Source organism: Pithys albifrons, chromosome 2 (genome assembly GCF_047495875.1).
Source record: "Pithys albifrons albifrons isolate INPA30051 chromosome 2, PitAlb_v1, whole genome shotgun sequence".
NCBI classification, from domain to species: domain Eukaryota; kingdom Metazoa; phylum Chordata; class Aves; order Passeriformes; family Thamnophilidae; genus Pithys; species Pithys albifrons.
Window position 1 is genome coordinate 75,067,559 of NC_092459.1, and position 12,902 is coordinate 75,080,460.

Consider the following 12,902-nt stretch of genomic DNA (forward strand, 5'->3'; position numbering starts at 1 on the left):
AAACTAATTGAATACTGTGTAGATTGGAATATATAAACCAGAATGCAGCCAAGAATTAATGAGAGAGAGAATGAATTGGCATGTGGATCCCCTCATCTGTTGTCCTTCCCAAAATAGCCTGTTTCTAGGGCCAGGATGGGTAGGAGTAGAGTGATGAAACAACTGGACATGCAAACACTATGAACACAATTATGCTGAAGAACAATGATGACATTGTTAAATGGCTGTAGAGGGTTGCCACAACTCCCAGAAAGCCTAGTGGTGAATTGAGTGAGTTAAAAGAGGTGTTTCCGTGTGGTTTGGCATTCAGTGGTCATTGGTCATAATCCAGTCATTTCAACCCTCACTCTTCTATTTGCAGCAGTGGTATTTTTGATGGGTGAGCTTGAAATGCCAAGTGACAAACCAGCATGCAAATGCTGACACATTTTTCTGGTCAAAATACAGGATTGGGAGTCTCATCTTGGCCCAGATTTCAGTTTCCTTGTGGCAATTGGGATAAGATGAATCTGTCCAGCTGTGGTCCCTGAGAAATGCACCACAGATGTGGTTCCCCTCTACTGCTGAAAAAGTGTTTCTGCTTTGCAAGAATAACATTTACATGGGTACTCATGGTTGTAACTTGGGATGGGGTGCCCATTTCAGCAAGAGTCTTCTGCAAACATTTTGCACTCCTGTGATAACAACAAAGTGAGTTTACCCTGGAATAGTCTGCTGGCCCAGAAGATGAAGTCTCATTAGTAAGTTCTGTGTCTTTGTTTCACCCCGTTGACACAGAAGCAGAATGGAGATCAATACTAACAATAGATTATTGTAAAAATGCATCATTTCACTAAACCAGCAATTATTCTTAAATTCTTAAAACATTCTTAAATCCCCTTTGAGGATAAAGAAAGAAAATAAGCAATAAAAAGCATACATGGATCTTAGTCTGAAAGTACTGTATTGAAAATGTTAGAAGGATTGCTAATTGCACAGAGTTATAGGCAGCAAGGTCATGAGGAAAGTACTGAACTGTAAAGGTTTTTCATTTGTCAGCTCAAAGCTCTCTGATTTTACTAATGTATTGTCAAAGGTATTCTGTCTTGGACCAGGCGGTCTTGTTACTTGTTATATATGCGATTTTGCTAGTTTACTGGCATAGAAGATATATATACTGGAAATAACAATGAGCAGTTGAAACAATGTTCCTTTGTTGTCTACACAGGGACAGAAAACAAATAAGTAACTTACATAGAGTTACTCTAGGAAATGTCTAGAGTTATGGTAGAATCAAAGCAATCTCTTAGGGACCACTGTTACTGTGTAAAGTTGAAAGTAAAACTTTTTTGGGGCGATAAACTAAGCATAATTCAGGAGAGCCTGGAATGTGGCAATTGTTTATTGCTACAATTGCATGTATGTTCTGTGCTGAAATATATTGCTGCAAGAGCATATATGATTCTTCAGTTCTTGATCTAATAACAATACAGGGTTTTAAAAGGTCAGAATGGAAATGTGTGACTGCCATCTAAGTTTTAAGGCAAACCAAAGCAGAAAAGAGTAGTGGTTTTACTAGAATTGAATTTTCAAGTGTTACTCTAGGAGAAGAGCATGGATGATAACTTTGAGCCAATTCTTTGAAGCCCTCTCAAATTAAAACACTGTGAAAGTGCTGGGTAGCCTGCAGTTTTGTCCTTGTTTATAGAGTAGAGTAGCTCAGCATCTTGGTTATTTGATGTTGTCCTTGAGCAAAACAGACTGATAGATTTTATCAAAAGGGGAGGAAGAAGAACTGTCTGTGAGGTGGATTTTACATTTTGTGGAGACGTATATTTTTCTTCAGGTAAAACACAACTGTTTTGTCATTGTTTAATCTTCTTTTCTTTTTTATTATTTAATTTTTAGCTGATAAATTTAGACGAAAACTGGAAGAACTGGAGAAAGAGAAAAATTCTTTAAAATTTCAGCTTCCTTCAAGGCACCCTTCAGTTAGCAGTTTTTTGGACAGGTTCATTACCCAAGTTCAGGCAGCATTGTGCTGGGCTGCTGATCATCGGTAAGTTTGTTGATTCATTATCATGTAAAATGATGCTTTTGGTTTTCTCAAAATGTAGAAAATGCTTTATGAATAATTTTAATAAAGAGTTTTAATAACCTTTAACATATCAATATGAAGCTTGTTTATGGAAATCCCACCCTGCCTCCTCTTTTGTTCTTTCTGCAATTCTCTCAGAATTGCCCTGAAAAACATTGATCATGACGAATTGGCAAATTAAATGGAATGTTTTTCATTGATGTTGAGTGGGAATGGGATTGAATCCTTGACACGGCAGCTTGAGCATACAACAGCAACGCAGCTTGAGCAACGGTTCCCCATGGAGTTAATTCTGATGCTCCCTTTCAGGCAATGAAAGGATATTTAAATATAAAGTAAAACCAGATTATTTTTTGATGTGAATAGATCTTTGGGAGATTCCTTTTGTGTGCCACTTGTTAGGTGGCAGTATTGTGCTCAGAACTGTACAAAGTCACAAAAATAGATTCTCAGTCTTGTCTTGGAGGAATAAGAGCTTCAAAGGCTGAGGGAACGCGAGATGTGTTGGATAACCCAAGGGGGGTAGTTAGCTTAGGAAAAAAAAGTTGTCTCAGTTTCTCTGCCTGCCTTTATCTATGCTCCTAGTTACTGTTACAAGTGAGAGGATGCTTTATAGGTTTTGAAAGCTATTCTCAAATGCAATAGCACAAATGAAGGAAGAAAAACCATTTGTTTTCTGGCGCCTTGTACTTATAAAGGCTGCAGTGTGCTAGTCAATACATTTTGAGTGTAATTTTCAGTAGACATGAAAATTAGATAAAATCAGTATAGATAATACGTTTTTCTTGTGAAATTTGAGAGTTTGAAGATATTTTTAGCCTCTATTTATAGCATCTAATAATAAGGCAGGTTTAAAAAAAACTGCGCTCCTTCAGAGCTGTTTCCTTCTACCTTCTAAGGGTCTAAGAGGCTATTTTACCATTCCATAAAAGGTTGGGATACAACATTCTGTATTTTGTCATTAAGTTGTGTTCAGTATGTGCATTAATTTTTAGTAATGACTTTGGCTTTAGAGGTGGTTTTGTCTTTGGTATCACAGAAATTGTGTCACTAAAGCATCCTTCAGATACACTGTCTGCTTATTTTTGTCTGTATATAGTGTTTATACAATATTTTTTAATATAAAATAGATGCTATATTTATGAAAGTGTTCCTGTTCTTTGTATGATTGGATCTGTAACTCTTCTCTTTGCACAGGTCTGAGCAGTGCCATTCTTCACAGTCAGATGAATATCTTCTTTTCTGTCTTTTGCACACCCTTTCTTTGAGCTTGAGATTGACTGTTGTTGTAACATCCTTTTTTTTTCCCTTGCTTGATTCTTATAGCTTTTTATACTGCTTTTTCTGTGGTCTGATTCTCTGGTTGATACAGCAAGTATACACTTTGTCTTCTGTAAAGGGTTTTAAGACTTTTCCAAGTCTTTTTAGATAGAACATGGAAAACATGACTTCTTCTTCAAGGAAAATTTGTAGCCTTCAGTTTTTATTTTCATTTTGAATTGGAACAAAACCAGTATACTAAAACTTTTTGTTTGATTTTGTTTTGTTTTCTTTTTTTTTTCCAACCCATAACATTAAAAAGGTGATCAGACTAGCCCAAGAAGACCAGATAATTGCAGTTTTAATGTCATTAGGGCAGTCTCATCTTCTTGCAATATTCTAAAATGAAAAGTGCGTACGGCAGATTGTTTAATATATAAAGCTGAAAATCATGCCTTGGTTTTACTTCATTAAATTATGAAATGAGTTTTTTCAGTGAATGCATTTGATGTTGACAGAGGATATTGGGGGCAGGTGGTAGGAGCCAGATTTGGTTATGTTTAGTTTATGCACAACACTGTGTCCATGCAATCACCCAGGTTTGCTGAGATCAGAGAGATGTTACCTTCCATCACTACCAAATAGGCAGATACACATGGGATTTCCAAGAAGGTTCTGATAATAATCTATGTTTATCATGGAATTTTTCCTGAACTTTGAGCAGTTCCTTGGAAATTTATTACATATTTTTCTAGGAAAGATGCAGTTCCAGCTTAAAGAAGGTGGTTTCAGAGCTGCTGGGACATGTGGTTGGCTGGATCCACAGGAACTTGTAGTGACTGGAAGGCACAGTGATGGCCTAGCACCTCCTAATACAGATGTCTGTTTGATCTGAGCTGTTATTACAGAAATGCAGTTACACTGTCATCATGTCTATTTTGCTTAATGATGTTTGTTTTAATTCCAAGGTTTTATTTTGTTTCTTCAGTACCTTCTTCAGCCCATATTGAAAGGGAGTAAAGCATGTGCCTTTTGATGGTCCCACAGAATAGATGCGAACCTCTTGTTCTACACAGTTGTTAAACAGCTGTGCGTGGAGATGATAATTATGTGATTAATCATGCTTAAAACAGATTTATGATGCATGTTTTGTATGTGGCATGGATGTATTTGCTTTGCAAGATTACAGTGGGAAATCATGCTTCAAAAACATTCTTTGTTTGAGTCGTAGTATTTTTGAAACAAGATATTGAAAGATACCTGTACCCTTTAGGTGGAAATGCACACACTTGTCTCTAGAGATGGATACAGAAAGGCAATTGACCTTGCAAGTGCACATGCCCTTATGCAGGAACGTGTAAGGCAAGATAGGTTTGCATTGTTTGCAGGTGCATTTTGAGAGGTGATTATAAAATTGATACTTAACAAAATTCACTGATTTCCTTGGAGTCCAGTCATGCAAAGCTTTCGAACTGAGGGTTATATAGGACCACTGTGAGGAAACCCACTGACTGTGATTTTGAAAGAACTCACTGTGCAAGAGACAAGTAAAATTTGGCATCGTGGAGCGAACACTCCAGATGATCTCTAATGTAGTCTCCGAAAGCTGACAGAAGCTGCAAAAATGTCTTTGGCAAGTTTCTAAACTTCTGTCTAAGAGATATTTTTCTGTATTGATAGAAACTAGATGCCTTAGTTTTGTCTCTTTCAAGGCAATGATGGATAAATTTCTGAAATATGAAAAAGCTGGGGAAAGCCTGAAGCTATACAAGTTTTCCATTTTCTTTCTTCAGCATGTTGTAAAAACAGTGTAAATGTTTGAGATAACAAAGGAAGATATGCCAAGGAAAAATCTCTTGTTTTTTAACTGTATCTGTTTAAGATGTAATCATTCTGGTGATGGAGTGTTATGACTCTAAAGGTACCATGTAGCATTCTAATCTGTTTAATCTTTGAAACATTGGTACTTGTTGATAACACTAATTTTTAGCTTTCGTCATGCTTTTTTCAAAGGGTTAGACGTGAAGAAAATGACCTTTGTCATGAAAAAGAACATAAACTTTTGAGAACAACCTACCAGGAGAGGATGCAGGTTTCAGCCACAAAACGAAACCAGCTTTCTGAAGAAAAGAAACTGTTACAGGTAACTGGACTGCAGAGTTGCCTGTAAGAACCAGTGCTGTGTGGGGAAAAGCTTGTAAGCTGTCACACAGAATTAAATAAATTTATTATAGTAGGAACTGTGCTTCTGTGTTGTAATTAGAGCCTTGGCTGTAGTCCAGTTGATAATCTAAGTGATGATTGGAGAAGGCAGCCACAGGAGTTGTGTTAATTTCATTACAGAGAAGCAGAGCTGGAAGGGTTGGTGGCTTGTATGTGTGCTTAAGCTTTCCTCATTTTCTTTTTAAGTGTGCTCTTTATGTTATAATTTGCCATTTTAATATTAAATTGATCTTCAGAAGTTTTTATTTGAAGACAAGAAGTTTTCATCTGCTTCTGGTTAGAATTTGCTATAAATACATGATTTACTAGCTTTTATTCCTGAAAGGTGATTGATGCTTTTCATAAGGATGAAGGAATGATCACGAACCAGCATTTGCTAACAATAGCTTTACACTGACATGTGATGTCACAATGTGGTAGCTTGGCAAGTGGAATGTTTTTAAGATGGCCTCTGTCCAATATTAAATCTGCAAGCCTTTTAAGCAAAATTTAGCTCTTTTTTTTCCACTGATCTTCAAAAATATCAGTTTGCAGTCTAGTTGTGTGTCTTTCAGACCTTGGTGCTCATATTCAGCAATGTGTGACTTTAGAGAGCTAGTAGACCTAGTTTTTCTTTTTTTCCCTGTTGTCTTATGTTGAAATGTAATTTTTTTTGGATACTTTTCTTCCTTTGGTGAATCCAGTAGTACAATAATCTGTGTTTGCATACTCACAAATATATGCATGCTCACGTATATATGTAAAACCCAGAAAGAAATAGAGAAAAGCATCTTAGGTGGTCATTGCCAAGTCTTACATGAAGAAATGTCTTTTCTGTCCTAGCCACCACCTTTGTACTGTTTAGATTTATTTTGTCAACATATAAGAGAAGACATAGTGTAATTCAACAGTATTGGTATGCAGAAAACTATTTTTAATCTAGACATCCAGCAGCCACCTCAAGATGTTGAACTGGAAAATGCTTTACTTAAAACTCCACAATAGCTAATGTTTTATACTTGCTCCAGCTGAATCTTTATTTCTGTGTTATTAGGGAAAAATTAGCCTCATCATTGTACAGGCATGCTATTTATTAGCATTTAATAAAAATTATTAGGGATTCAAGGTTCTGGGGAAGGCTAACCTGTTAGGATTGGTTGCTCCTAATGCCCCTTAAGGATTGCTCCTGTCCAAAATTTTGATGATCAGAAATAATATTTGTTTTGGGGTTTTTTTCTCCTCAGCCCCATGTTTCTTTACTTTCCCTTCTACCCTCTCTCCTTTTGCTTCTGCATTTGTCTTCAGGGATTTGAAAACCTGTGACAGTAACTGAAATCTGCATATTAATGTTTCTACTACAATCTGTACTTCAGGGAGAACACTAGCCTGTAAGTGAAGCTGCAGGTTTACCATCAGTATTGATTAGCTGTCGTGTTAGAAATATTGGTTTAAGCTCAAATCCATGAAAAAAACCTTCAGCTTATGTTTAGTGGGATGAATATTGTCTGCTGCTCCATGCTGAGACTTAAGTCCTTTTTATCTGTCCCTGGAGGCTGACCAAGAGTACGTTAAAGGCTTCTTGGCATTTCTGGAAAAGAAAGCAGGAGAATTCCAGTTTACTGACTAAAATTTCCACGCTCCCAAGAATGCCTGTGAACTATTCCCAAGCAGAGCAGCTTTCTCTATGAAAGTGCAGACTATGTACTTATGGTATCTATTTATGTTGCAAAAATCCTTTGGTACTAAAAGTTTTGTAAAACCAGATTCTGTTCATCATCCTTTCTGTTCCCATGTAGGCTGCTTATTATAGTGATTGCACTACATTTTCACAGAATATGAAGGTCTTTGTATTAAGTAGGGCCTATTAAGATTTTGGCAGTATTCCCAAACCAGTAACACAGACAGAATTGTCCTTTGTGCACACTAAAAGCCTAATTTGAGACAGAAAGAAACAAAACTGATGGTTTTGATCTGCTAACCTTTCTGTCCTTGACAAATGCCTGTGGGTTGAAACATGGGCCACACCATGCTTTTGTTGGTAAATCTGAAACAAAAAAAGAGGAAAATAATTGATGAATTTACTGCACAACACTAAGTTGAAATTTTTGAGCCAACCAACCTTTAAACATGCAAGGACTGTTTCTTCTTGTTTTAGGTGGTACAGGAGAAGCTAATTACAGTGCAGCGAACCTGAATGTGTGTTTAGTGGCAAAATTAGCATGAATGAACTAAACTTCACATAAATTACATTGAAAACATTCCGATAATGTTAAGGTTATCTGTGTAAAGTATATAGGTTTTTATGAGTCTTTGATTTTATAAGGCTGCCTCATACATTGCTGAAGATGGAAAGTGTCTGTTCAGATATTCAGAATACTATTTTATCTTCGTTATTCAGTATTTGGTCCCTGAACCCTTTTACTCTATGCCACTCAAACCTTGTTTTGAATACAAATTTATTAATTTGTGAGTGGACTCTTTACAGTAGTAATCAACATGCCATCTTAGTAATTCAAAACATTTTTATCTGTGTAACACCACTTTAAGTGAAGAGATATTGCCATTTTACAAATGGCGAGTGAAGAAGTGAATTGCCATAAAAAGTCAAGATTGTTTCTTATGTCAGTTTTGTAATGCCTATTATTTACCTGTTAAAGCTTCAGTTTTGGGGTTGTGGCTTTGTTTTTATTTTTCATTTTTATTTTTAATTGGATTGAATGTGGTCAGAGCATGGAATTGAGCTTTGATTTCTGTTGAGAGTCTATAGATGGCCTCTCTTGCAGGTTGTGTAGAAAATGGTGAACGCAGTCTGTGGCTGCATGGGAAGATAATAGTTTAAGTGGCAGAGACCATAAGAAATGTAGAAATAGAAGCAGATTCTCCAGTAGGGCATTCAACTAGTTTGACAAGTACTTCTATTTATTTTATTTATTTTATTTCCTACTCACTTCTCAGGTTCTGGGATTGAATCAAGGTTTTAATATTAAGTACTTTTTACTCAGCAACCCAGAGTCTTCTGAAGAAGTGTTCCTTCCCTCAATGCAAGTTATCTGTTGGGTTTTCAAGAAAAAAACCTGTGCAAGGATGACATTCAAATTTGTGAAGTTTTTTGGGGGGTAGCCCCTCCCTTCAAAGATGACCTTGAAGTGCTGGAGCATGTTCAGAAAAGGACAATGAAGCTGGTGAAGGGTCTAGAGTAAGTCTTATGAGGAGCATTTGAAGGAGCTTGGTTTGTTTAGCCTGGAGAAGAGGAGGCTCAGGGGAGTTCTTAGCACTCTATAACTACCTGGAAGGAGGTTGTAGCCAGGTGGGAGTCAGCCTGTTCTCACAGGTAACTAGTGACAGGACTAGAGGAAATGGCCTGTAGCTGTACCAGAGGAGACTCAGGTGGTGGAGTTACTATCCCTGAAATTCTTCAAGACACGACTGGATGTGGCACTTTGTGCTATGGTTTAGTTGACAAGGTGGTGTTCAGTAAGAGGCTGGATGGGCTGATCCTGGAGATCTTTTCCAACATTAATGATTCTACAAGTCTATGATTCTAAAAATTATAATGTGTTCTTGCAAGTGTCATAATGCATGACATTCAAACTTCTAGCAAGATGGGTGCAACTGAGGTTGAAGTTCTGGCTGTTTTAAGCCAAGGGAGGGATTTTGTGCCCTTATTTAAAGTGAAATGTAAATTATTAAAAGATCTATCCAGGTAGTCAGTGATTCTCCACTTACATCCTGAGCCTGATGTTGGACTGGAAGCCTAGACGAACCATTGCAAGCATATTCTGCAGGAGGACAGATAGATACTTGATCACTTCAGCTACCAGTCTGTAGAGCAAGGTTCTGTTGTCATGGATGAACTGAAATTTGAGGGTTTTTTGTAAGTTTTTAACTTGGGAAATACCCATGTGTGCTAGAAGTAAAGGGTGACTGCCAGTGGGTGTCAGAAGAGAAACCTGAAATTTGAGGTTATGATAGAGGTGGTCTGTCAACCAACATAACAATTTTATGTGTCAGCAAAAGGATGTTTTCTTGTTTAATGTTGTGCTAAATTGGACAAGCTTAATTCCTGCTAACTCTTGAAGACTTTTACTGGGGATTTTAGGGACAGTGGGGTTTCTTGAACACAGTTTATACAGTAAACTCTGGTTCCTGTTCTATGCAGAAAGAAATTGAAGACCTCCGAACAAGGCTGACTGTATTAGAAGAAAAAGATCAACAGCTAAGAAGAGAAATTGAAGAACAAGATAGACTTATTCAGTCACAGGACTGTGAACTCGCTGCTTTACTTGGCTGCATTTCTTTGAGAGAACTGCAGGAAATAAGCAAGGCTGTGGATGACACTTTAGGATCCTCCTGTCAAATTCCATTCAGTCTAGATCTTCCAGGAACAATAAAAAGGTATCTAAATTTCAGTTTACATGTCTTGTATCTTCCTCAGTGTTCTGTTTAATTGACTGTGAGTTGCTTTCTTCATCATTGTGCCAGCTAATTAGCTGCATTCAGGCACTTTAAAATTTTCTAAGAGGAGATATTGAGGTTCTAATATTGATGTACTTCCTCAGGAAGGAAGAGTTTGTAGTTATTTGAAGGTCTTGCACTTAATGTTTTTTTAGGATAAAGAGCCACCTATAGAAAGCGTATGTATCCATAACTGTTAACACCTATCATCAGTTTGCACTATTTCTTCGTACTAACTGGTGGATTTTTCCCCCAGTTGGTAATGCAGTAATGAAAGCATATCGCACAATCTGAAAATGTGTACTAGGCACCATTCAAATAAATATTAGAGATGCTTCTTGCTTCAGTGAACTTATAATAAAGTCCGATATGATGAGTCTTCAGCTCAGACAGTGGAGTCAACGTAGCAGGATGAATACTTCTGGGACACCTACAGTTACAGGCATTGCATGTGGTTCCTTAAATGGAAAAGTAGCTACTCTTGGTAACATTTTGGAAATAACCTCATTATTATTTACAAAAGCAATAGAAGCATTTGAGGCCTAGACTGTGTTGAAGGCTGGTGATGGGACTTTGAAAATGATACTGCTGGTGAGAAAATAAAATTCTTGTTAATCCTAACTTGCATTTCTCCCAGATAAGCAATAACTCTGTTGCTTGCAATTTCTTTTCTCCCTTCATGTTTATTGGGTTTAGTTTTATGATATTAACATTCATGAGAAATTGCTGCTCACATGTGCTAATTTATACAGAATTTTTTTTAATGTCAGCAGAACATTTTGTAGAGGACATGTTCCTCTCTTTTGACATTTGTTTAAAATTTTAAATTAGGTTATGGGAAATAGTTTTCTTGAATTAAGTTTAAGTTGTTTTAACATATAATATTATACTTGTGTTTCAAAGATTGAGGAATAAAGGGTCTCAAACAGCCTATCTGAGAAACCTTTCTTTGATTTGAGTTTACTTAGTATTGGATTTGCCTAAGGAAGAATATTAGTTTGTTTTGATTTTTTTCATTTGGGTTGCACCTACCTCTTTTAAATTTCTTAAAGATGAGTTAAATTAGTACTGGTTCAGGAGGAATTTGCTGAGTTGTTCACTTACTAGCACCATGAATAACACAGTCACTTGAGGAAAAACAGGCATTCATTATTCAAAGTTGGTTCATAACTTTAATGAAAGTTTAGAATTAATTTCTTTCCTTTCTGTTCATTTTTAAAAGATTCCAAAAATGTAACTTTTATGGTTTAGTTTTGTTTGTTGATTGGCTTTGGGTCAACAGGGCCAATGGTCAGGTGCTTCTGGTCTCATTACCATAGCTGGAGCTATGCATAGTTGTTGCAAGTGGAGACTGTGGTGGACATCAGGTGCCCACCAAGCCACTCTATCACTACTTCTCAACTGGACAGGGAATGGAAAGTAAGATGGAAAACAACTCAGAGGTTGAGGTAAAGCAAATTGCTTGTGCGCATGTGATCTCTCACATTTGCTTTAATAAAGGGATAAACCCCAAAGATTTATTCTCTGCTTTTCGTCATTAGGTGATGTCTGGCCATATTTCAGAAAGCAGGACTTCAGCACATGTAGTGGTTGGTCTGGAAGATGAACAAATGTAAATAACAAATGCCTCCACTTCCTCCTCCTGTTCTTAGCTTTTCTATCTGAGCAGACATCCTATGGTATGGATTATCCCTTTGGTAGTTTGAGTCAGCTGGCCTGGATGTGTCCCCTCCCAAAATTTTGCCCACCCCCAGTCTACCGATGTGGGGGAGGGCTGAATGTTGGACAGACAGTGCTGATGCTGTGCCAGCACTGCTCAACAGTAGCCAAAACACTGGTGTGTTATCAATACAATTCTAGCTCCCAGCGCAAAGTACAGCACTGTGAGGGCTGCTAAGTTAACTCCATCTCAGCTAGGCCCAATACAGGATGCAAACTTGGGCTGCACAAGTAAGCATACTTAGGCATCTGTCACAGCCTTTAGGAACAGTTTAAGTCTTCCATGTTAGGTTATAGTTGGGTGTTTGTGTCAAACCCCAAAACCCTTTTGTGACCAGAACTAATGGCAGTGGTGTAAATGCTCATGTATAACAGGGACAGAGTCCTTGGTTCAGAATGTGGAAGCTTTGCATTTGAGGTCCTCTGTAGCCTGACTGGATCTGGACCTACAGACTCAGAGCAAGCTCTTACCTGCCAAGAATTTCTGTGTCCTGGCAGGGAGTGTGCTCCATCACAGTTCCTAGGCTGGGTCTTACTGTATCTAGGAATGCAAAAGCAGAAATCTAGCAAAAGGCCAGAAGGCTGACAGGCAAGAGGAGACTGACTCTGGGAAAGTGGAAAACTTTAATGGTTATGGCACTCAGCTAGATGAGAGACCTGGTAGTTGTAGTTTTTGAGGGAGTTTGCAACAGTCCATCGATTAAGTGCTAATGGTTTGAGTTTGGTTTTTTTTTCTTTTTTCCTTCTTCACAATTTATAAGGAAAGTGAGCTGCTAGGAATATGTCGTAATCTGGCTGATGCAGCCTTTCAAAGATACCACTTATTGTCTATTCAACAGCTCCTCTCCTCTCTGCAGAAGGTGGTGACTGTCTCTGAATTGAACTCTGCCCGAGTGTTGCATATATGCTGTGTTTTCTGCTCTACTCAAAAGTGCACAAGCTGTATTGGTAGCGTAGACTGAAATCTTTAGTCCTGCTGTGAGACTCAATCACTTGACTTTATCATTTGACCACTTCTTTGTCTTTTGGTTCTCAAATCTCTTTCCCCAAACCACTTACTACTTTAGGTAGCTGAAAGCATCCTGGCTTGGTGGTCAGCAGCCACATTTCCAGCATGAGTTCTCTATTTCTTTCTTTCAGGGCAGACTATATGTTCAGAAGGGCTGAGGAGAAGAAAGTGCTCTTGCAA

General features: G+C 37.7%; 1 protein-coding gene across 4 annotated transcripts in view; it reads left to right on the forward strand.

Annotated features, from left to right (window-relative positions):
- The window catches only part of DISC1 (DISC1 scaffold protein), a 214,490-nt gene that overhangs the window by 73,556 nt on the left and 128,032 nt on the right, over positions 1-12,902 (forward strand). For all 4 annotated transcript variants that reach the window (XM_071549549.1, XM_071549546.1, XM_071549547.1 and 1 more), the window contains exons 4-6: positions 1,888-2,038; positions 5,351-5,480; positions 9,699-9,934. In XM_071549549.1, the coding sequence (XP_071405650.1) occupies positions 1,888-2,038; positions 5,351-5,480; positions 9,699-9,934 (517 nt within the window). The remainder of the gene's footprint in view (positions 1-1,887; positions 2,039-5,350; positions 5,481-9,698; positions 9,935-12,902) is intronic.